The sequence below is a fragment of the Clytia hemisphaerica genome, unplaced genomic scaffold (genome assembly GCF_902728285.1).
Source record: "Clytia hemisphaerica strain Z4C2 unplaced genomic scaffold, Clytia hemisphaerica genome assembly, whole genome shotgun sequence".
In the NCBI taxonomy this organism is placed as follows: Eukaryota; Metazoa; Cnidaria; class Hydrozoa; order Leptothecata; family Clytiidae; genus Clytia; species Clytia hemisphaerica.
Window position 1 is genome coordinate 496,510 of NW_027104060.1, and position 8,987 is coordinate 505,496.

The 8,987-nt window shown below is 36.7% G+C and overlaps 1 protein-coding gene across 1 annotated transcript; it reads left to right on the forward strand.

Annotated features, from left to right (window-relative positions):
• The first annotated feature begins 164 nt into the window (after positions 1-164).
• LOC136812357 (uncharacterized protein DDB_G0272420-like) lies at positions 165-8,352 on the forward strand. The gene is made up of 11 exons (XM_067068852.1): positions 165-209; positions 774-878; positions 1,867-1,974; positions 2,617-2,736; positions 3,286-3,387; positions 4,967-5,058; positions 5,385-5,388; positions 5,705-5,815; positions 6,574-6,666; positions 7,492-7,590; positions 7,947-8,352. The coding sequence occupies exons 1-11, from the start codon at positions 165-167 to the stop codon at positions 8,049-8,051; spliced, it is 984 nt and encodes a 327-aa protein (XP_066924953.1). The 3' UTR covers positions 8,052-8,352.
• The last annotated feature ends 635 nt before the right edge of the window (positions 8,353-8,987 follow it).

The following is an 8,987-nucleotide window of genomic DNA, read 5'->3' on the forward strand; positions in this document are numbered from 1 at the left end:
TATAGACAATAGAAAAAGGTGTCAAAAAAGGTTTGGATTGAGTTTAGGGGGATAGTTAAATAATTAAGTGGCACGCGTCTGGCTGCGCGACTATGGTCGAAAAGGTGTATCGAGTCCTAAAAAACGAGCAAAAAAATGAAACTGTTCCTGGATGAGTTCCAAGGATGGTGTATGGATCTATGAAATATCAATGCCAATGTCACGATATCGTACTTATCTCATTTCATTCATCAGGCCTCGATAGACCTTTTCATAAATTACGTCACGAACTTCACTTGCCTCGTATTCAAACAATTACCATAGTGATTAACTCCTGGTGGATTTTATTAAAACTACTTCCTGTTCATAAAAGAATCATTTAATGTCTCAAGGGCGACACAATCACCATGGTAATCGTTTGAATACGAGGCAAGTGATGTTCGTGACATAATATTTATGAAAAGGTCTATATCCGGGCTCGAAGAATTTTTAAGTAAGCAAACCCTCTGATTGGATGATAAGTTAATGCGTGCAGTTTTTATATTTTTCGTGCAAATTACACGAAATCAATGCAAAAAAAACTACTCTGTGTATTTAGCAGTTTACTACTAGTTGAGTTCCTTAGCTTAGCCCCATGTTTGTATAACACGATTGTTCTTTTTCCACCTTCCACACTCGAAAGATTTGAATCAATATTTCGCTCCGATTTGCAATTTTTTTTTCATTTTTTGTATATATCTAGTTTTCTACACATAAGACTAGTTTGTTTGTGTTACTACCTTCTATTTTTTTAGAGATCAGAATGTTTTCAGAACAGTGATTGTCCGAAAATGTTCATTTGTGAAATCGGACGCTGTATTATGATCTCTACAGAAAAACAAATCATCGCTAAACAGACTGTAAGTCCCTCTCGGACTTTTGTATACTATGGACAAAGCTATATCCACCATCCTGACCGGGGAATTTAAAAAAGTGGTAAAAATTGAAGCACTACTCGGTATGGGTCAATTTGCATCTCAATGAAACTTTCCGTTTAAAAATCTTTTTACCGATATTGAGTAGTGCTACCATTAGGGTACCACTTTTCTAAAAAAAACTCCGATCAAAGATTTTACTAAGCCGGGATCGAGAAACTTGACCCAGGGTATATATAAGGCTCCAGTGGTTTTCATATGCTGAAGAAAATTAGTATGCCATTAATCTCGGCTACATTGTCTTGATCTTTCGGTCCCGAAAAACAACAACAACAAAAACGTTGGGATGCAGCTTTGTGATTTTCACAAAAACAAACTGCGTTGGTTATACATTCATATAACGTTATGTATGGCATGTAAACGAAGGGGGGAATATTTCAATTCGGTACCTCTAGAATGCCTGACGAAAAAGGGTGTAGCTAATCCTCGAAATTTATTTGGGGGATAAACTCATTGACTTCCAAGCCCGAAGACCTAGACTTGAGACTCCCAGTTGGGAAATGAAACCACTTATCTCCCATCCAGAACGCCGGCGCGTGGTTTTTACACAAACTTCGGATTGAAACTAAAATCTATCACTAAATTTCAAAAAATGCAGTCCTCAAAATTAAGGGAACCACTATATACAATCCGTCGTCATGATTACAGCGCGTTCTAGGCGCGTTCTGGATGGGAGTGGGTTCACTTTTTCTTCTCTGGGAAAGGTTAGAGATTCTATTTTAGCTCTTCGGGCTTTAAATTCAATGGCTAATCCGCCCTTGCCCCCCGGTAGATACGACACTGTACTTAGACTCTGACTAAATCCCGATATAAAAAGAGGACAATGAACCTTAATTTGAATCTTATATGCTGCCTTTAAATTTCTCTTCTGTTGAAATCTCTAACAAAACTGTTTGTTTTATTTCTGTCACAGTGTTCGAACTTAAAATCAAGATGTGCATTAGATAGCGATTGCTCATGCGCAGAACGATCCATGGTTTGTATCAACACTGAATGTGTCTACAGTGATTTCCATAATCGAGTGAGTTTTCTTGATTCTCTGATTCTTTTGTGATTGATTTTTGGATTTTTTCCACCCTCGTACCTTATTAGGACCCCGCCATCGTTCACTAATTTTTGAGCGTCAAAATATTAGAGAGCATCAACTGTATCTTTTTCTCCAATTTATTTCTGACCAATGAAACTGTATGAGATTAATGTTTATGAAAACAAGAAAAGTTTTATTATCGTCGAAAAGAGTTGACGCTTTCTAATTTTACGTTCTTCAATTCGCTAATGTTGAATATCCTTGTCAACAAGGGACTCTCATAAACGAAGCCCTACTATTGATAGACAGCTCCCTTAATATATGAAAATCTAATCCCTCTCGAAAATCGTAAACTGTACCGTAATTTGGTCTAATGTCGACATCCCTCTTCTAATCCCAACACCTTTCTTTAGAGATAGGAATAGTAGAAAGGTCAGAAACGCTTACAGAAACTTTATTTCTTTCCTTAGCGAGAGGAAAAAATCTTTTGTCTATCAGTGATTCTGACCTTACTATTATTCCTATCTCTAAAACTGAGTGTCGGAATTAGAAGAGGGGTGTCGACATTAGACCAACTGTACTCTTAATAAAATCCACCTGACTTTCTACTGATTATCTAGTTATATAACTTTGCAGCCGATGCCAGTGATGTGCCAACAACATTCAGATTGCAATATTCCATATCTATGTAAAGGGAGCACATGTAAAGAAGCCAAGAGTTTCGAAGAACTTATGATATTAACGGCCGCTTATGATGTAGGTGAAAAATCCATGGAGTCTCAGGTTGTATTGAGATAACTGGGTTAAGGGTTAAGAGTGTTTTCGACCCTGGGGGTAATAGGGTTGGAAAATTTCAGGTATGCGCGGACCAACCCTTCGAGAGGCTAAATTTGTGCGAAAAGCTTTCCTTGAAACGACAAAATTGGCGCAAAAGCGACACTTAAAGAGACCCAAATGGGGAAAATTGCGACCTTTAGTCTTTTTGTCTTTTGGTCTTTTTGTTGTTTTTGTAACATTTGCAAAGACTTTTGGAAAGGTCAAAAACCGACTCTTATTGAAATCACATACCAATTACGTATTTTTGCCTAAATAGCTCCCGGGGAATTTTCAAACGGCGAAAAAAAACACACATCCCTGTCTCAAAATTTTGTTGAAGCATGAATTTCAATTCAATGTCTTTTCCATTTTAACGTAATTCTGCTAGCGAGGCAGTAACCGGTTTTTTAGATTATGTTAGATCAACTATCCATAAGTAAATTGTAGAATTTCAACAAAAATATCTCTACCTTCTTTTTCTTTCATCAGAGTTGTTCTGGTAGCGATGGATGTCCACAGAACCATGGCTGCATGCAAGCAACCCATAAATGCGTCGCTCTAGATGTCATGCCTAAAGCCAAATTCTATAAGGTAAGAACAATAATTTCACCAGTTCTCATTTAGAACTCGCATAGTTCCGGTATTTCGTATTTGCTAAAAAGAGTTACTGAAGTGTTCCGAAATTGTATGCTTGTACGATTTCATGAATGCGGTCGGTAGAGAAGCGTATTAGTGGTGCGAAATTTATGAGTTCAAATGTTTTTAGTTTATGATCTACGGTTGACGCTCTCTACATGTTTTTTTTATAAGCATAACGTTTATAAGCATATGCAGGCTCAGTTTTTGGTACCTATACAATGGTTCTACTGCTTAAGAATAATAGAATGCTTAGCACAATGCGAGCCTGAAATAGGGGCAGACACTTGCTTATAAAAAATATGTACTTCGATTTGTCAAGGGGAATTGGTTTTCAATCGAAAAAGAAACAATACAGCATCGTTTTCGAGAGTTTCTTGTTGACAGCGACTTTCAATTTGATCGAATAAGGGAGCCTATCGAAAAGTAGTGTATGCGTCGAATTTAAGATTTTCTTATTGACGGCGACTTTCAATTTGATCGAAAAATGGAGCTTTTTGAAAAGTAGTGTATGCGTCGAATTTAAGAGTTTCTTGTTGACAGCGACTTTCAATTTGATCGAAAAATGGAGCCTATCGAAAAGTAGTGTATGCGTCGAATTTAAGAGTTTCTTGTTGACGGCGACTTTCAATTTGATCGAAAAATGGAGCTTTTTGAAAAGTAGTGTATGCGTCGAATTTAAGAGTTTCTTGTTGACAGCGACTTTCAATTTGATCGAAAAATGGAGCTTTTTGAAAAGTAGTAGTATGTGTCGAATTTAAGAGTTTCTTGTTGACGGCGACTTTCAATTTCATCGAATAAGGGAGCCTATCGAAAAGTAGTGTATGCGTCGAATTTAAGAGTTTCTTGTTGACGGCGACTTTCAATTTGATCGAATAAGGGGGCCTATCGAAAAGTAGTGTATGCGTCGAATTTAAGAGTTTCTTGTTGACGGCGACTTTCAATTTCATCGAAAAATGGAACATATCGAATAGTAATGTATGTGTCGAATTAGAGAGCGTCAACTGAAATACTAAATTGAGGACACTATTCATGATATGCACCATTGCAATGTCTTCTGACATTACATCACGGACCCAGTAGCTGATTGGTTGCAAGTGACGTAAAATCATTCAATACGTCACTTTCAACCAATCAGCTGTTGGGTGCTTGGAAGACATTGCAATGGTGCATATCATGAATTGGGCTCTTCCAGAAAATGTTCCTACATGGGGATGGAGGATATAGTGTCCGGGGGGTAGTGAAAAATTTACAAAATTTACCTTGACTTGTCCGGGGGGTAAACTTGCTCTGTTTGAGGGTAATTTTGAATGTCCAGGGGGTCAACTAATGCTTGTCCAGTGGGTTAGGCCTGCTGTCCGGGGCTTAAAAGTCACAAGGTCCGGGGATTAAATTTCCAAAAACTATTATATCCTCCAACCCCCATATTTAAATTTTTCTGGAAAAGACCATTCTCGTGTGGTTCTCTATAGTGTCTCTTCCAACCATAATACATCTAAACTCTAAACTTTACATTCCATACCTTCACTTCCAGCGGAACGAGGAATGTATCTACAACAGTGATTGTGCCAAAGGATTGACATGTAACGGCAATATCTGCACCAAGGATCTGTCTTTAGTAAGTAGGTAATATTCCAGTTTGTTGAGGACACGTTGTTTCCTCATTAACTCCTTCATTGCTGGAGGAAACTGAAATTTAAGGATTCTTTCAAAGCAACGATACGTCATCTTCAAATGCAATTTTCTCAGCTTTGGCTTTAGTTAAATATGTCATGTTTGGGTTCGTTGGAAAGCTCTTTTCAAGCTTTATCTTTTAAACGTGACCCTTTTTTTAAATGCCTCCTCAATCAAAATTACCGACAGCCGAAGGAATCGTTCATATAATTATGAAGGAAATTTAGCTGTAATGAAAGAATTAATCTTTCTCACCATGAAAATGGCCCGACTTGCAGATTGGTACGTTTATTCAAAGATGTCATTAATTCGAAATGGCTTTTGGACAGCTACCTGTAAGAGAAAGAAAGCTGAATGAGAAGAATAGATCTTATTGGAGTTTTTGATTTTTCTAAAAAAGCAACGCATTGTGGGATTGTTTCGGGAGTATTACAATAGAATTTCTTCGAGGAATTCCTAAGAGATTTTTATTGTAATACCCCCGAAACAATCCCACAATGCATTACTTTTTTTAGAAAAATCAAAAACTCCGATAAGATATATTCCAATATTTTTACAACATATTTTTTAACATACATGTTTTTAATTTCCATTTTAGACTTGTACGAAACATTCGGACTGTCAAATACCTCAGTACTGCAGTAAGAGAGGACATTGTAGAGAAGCAGAAACGTTATCACATCTACACTTATTGACAGATTCGTATTCTGTAAGTCACAGAAATCCATGATTATTCATGACGTAATGTTTTATATTTGACTCTCTCTAATTCGATCTTCAATGGACCAAGAATTTTATTTCGAATTAGAAAAAGATTCGAATTACAGAAGGTTATGCTAAGGGGACAAATTATATTTTAGTTCAAATTATAGAAAGATTCGAATAGTAGAGGTTCGAATTAGAGAGAGTTGACTGAATGCAGAGGTACCCAAAATAGCCCGGGTATTTGGCATTGATTCTATTGCTCGAATTCAAAATTAGTGGCAAACACCACCCGGTCTGTTTTGGATTCTTCCGTATAAAACGTTACTCCATGAATATCACAAATATTTACCCTATTGCAATCATCTGGATAATGAGCGCTTCATCCAAAGTCATATCATAACACCAAGAAATCTATCAATTTTTGCTTTGTTTGTCATCGAGTTTAATTTTTATCATTTTGCTGAAAATAAAAAATAATCTAGTTAAATCTGCTAAAGGAGCAGTAAAGTTGACGCTCTCTTATTCGATTTCGAATAAGGGAGCATATCGAATAAGGGAGCGCATCGAATAGAAGAACGTTCGTTTATGAAATTTTGTAAAACGGCCACATACTGTAGATGTTACATGATAATACATATCGAATAAGGGAGCGCATCGAATAGAAGAACGTTCGTTTATGATTTTTTGTTGACGGTGACTTTCAAATATTATCGCGTCAACTGTAACTCGTCAAATTGTAATTTTCCTATCTTTTTGTTACAGCATTGTTCATCGAACAACGATTGTCCTTCAGCGTATGGTTGCGATCGAATGGCAAAGTGTGTTCTATCAACTGTTGATAGTAACTCATTACAAGTAAAGGTACATATGATTTACTTATACTTTTTCGGGTTAACTTTCGCGAAAGTTAATCCGATTAAAGTATAAGTAAAGGTTTCTACAGTCACATCGCTTTAAGCGTCCATGAAAAATGTGCATTCGTTACGACATTCGTTTAGAGGCAAAACGTTCGTCATTAACGCTTAAACATTCGTTTAAGCAAAGCATTCGTCGTGAACGCTTAGGCATTTTTCATAAATCATAAAGCATTCGTGACAAACGCATCTCTCGTCGCGAATGAGTCAAAATCTAGAAAGCATTTGTGACGAACGCTTTAAAGGAAAGTCGCTCGAAAAGCATTTGTGACGAACAGATAGACCGTTCGTGACGAATGACTGATCGTTCGTGTGTCCACGACAAATGCTTTTCGTTCCAATCGCTTTAAGCGTGCAATCATTTGCGCAACCATATGGAAACCATGTCGGTGTAATTAGAGTAATTTCCTCAAGAGTGGTTTCAACATGGTAAAAACAGAGTGTACGCTTAAAGCGCTGTATTTTAGAAATACTTTGCTTAAAAGGCAACAGTGGAATATTTAAAAAAACAGCTCTACTCCAGTAAACATTTTTTTGACATCTGGAATGGTTTGACACCTAGAAACCTAGAATAGCTGTTGTGGGCAGTAATATCTTGACTGTTCTGTGAACTTTATGAGAGATTATTCCAAGTACCCGGGGTTAATGAAAAGTGACCCTTAGAGAGACATTTTCTGAAAGATTTTCTTCGATTTCCTACCCTCAGAGACTTTCTACTACAATTTTTCTCTCGAAATTAGAAATTTTTTCCTCATTTGACGTTTAGAAAACTGACCTATGCATATCAAACGGTGACTGTGGTACGCATGAAGTTTGTAAGAATTTACGTTGCGTCAAGAGTTTACCGGCTGTGCATCTAGCCTTCGTAAGTACTAATTCATTCAAAATAGTTTCATACAGTAATATACATCTATCCGCAGACATGTGTTTCGTCCTTCCCAGGACTCATCAGGTGCGGTAAGTCGTGGGTTTCTCGATTTTAGAGATGTGTTTTTCTACCTAGTATGGTAGCTAAGGGTGAGGAAAACACGCCATTATAGTAAGACCCAGAATTTACGCCCACCTAATTTTTAGTACGCCCTTAAAGGACACTTCAAAAATATTATAGTGAATGTGATATTACAGAAAAGGATCCAGTACAGAAAACACATATCTACGGGCTGGTTGACTACTTTATCAAAAATTTGCCAAATGTTATATAGCCATTTTTTCCTCTTTCAGTGTTTGGTAAACGCTTACAAATCAATATGTCTCGATGACTCAGATTGTCCATCCTGCAAATCCATACAATTTCATTGTAAAATGCATAAATGTTCGTACAAGTAAGCGAGACAAAAAATGACGCAAAAATGAAAACCATAAATGATTGGCGGATAGCTCTCCGTTGGAGCGCTTAATGTATTTCCCGATTTCCCGATCGAGAAAGTCAAAATCAGATTTTATATGAAGGAAATATGGCTACTTTAAACAAAGCAGACGTCATTAACGACTTGACACTTCCAACTCAATTAGATACAGTCTTATCTTATATGACTAAAGAAAATTTTAATTTGTATTTATCTACCTTTGTGAATGACTGACTTATATAATGTATTTATATTAAATTCGTTTATGAATTTACAAATGATAATTACATCGATGATAATTATTTTGAACGAAATATATTGACAACAAGAATTTTAGCTAGTCAATGGTGTGTTTTATTTTGCAAGTGAAAACTTTTTTGCTTTCGAACTTTCGAACATCGATCATAAGTTCGTGCTGATTGTCACCCAAAACCTAGTATCCCAGCTGGTACACAACGCCTGGGGGGGCACTCAAGGTAAATGACCTACCAGACGTTCGGCCCTTAAGGGTAGGTTTTTCATAGTTCAGTTAGTGCACTGTAAGGTTAGAAATTACATAACTGCACTTAACTGCACTGTAAGGGTAGGAAATTATGATAAAAGGCAAATTCTTTGGTAAAATTGGCACAAAATTGGTCAATTTTGGAGGAAAAATTCCACATTTTCTTGGAAAAATTGCAAAAAAATTTGAAAAAGTGTGCACTGTAAGGGTATGATTTTTCATGGAAATTCACTGCACTGTAAGGGTCCGACGTCAATGTAACGTTAAATGAACGTTGAAGCAACGTTGTGTGGAAGCTGGTAGTCTCAAATTACAAAAACGAAATAAAAATAGCCGGGCTTTAACGGGAATTTTATGGTTCCTATAACAGTAGGTTTTTCATCTAGATGTTTTTATAAGAATAAACAATATAAG

Excerpts from the sequence above, each read along its gene's own strand:
- LOC136812357 (XM_067068852.1), top strand. The coding sequence starts at position 165 with ATGGTGTATGGATCTATGAAATATCAATGCCAATGTCACGATATC. Across the intron at positions 210-773 it reads AATGCCAATGTCACGATATC|AGATCAGAATGTTTTCAGAA; the intron begins GTACTTATCTCA and ends CTATTTTTTTAG. Across the intron at positions 3,388-4,966 it reads CTAAAGCCAAATTCTATAAG|CGGAACGAGGAATGTATCTA; the intron begins GTAAGAACAATA and ends CTTCACTTCCAG.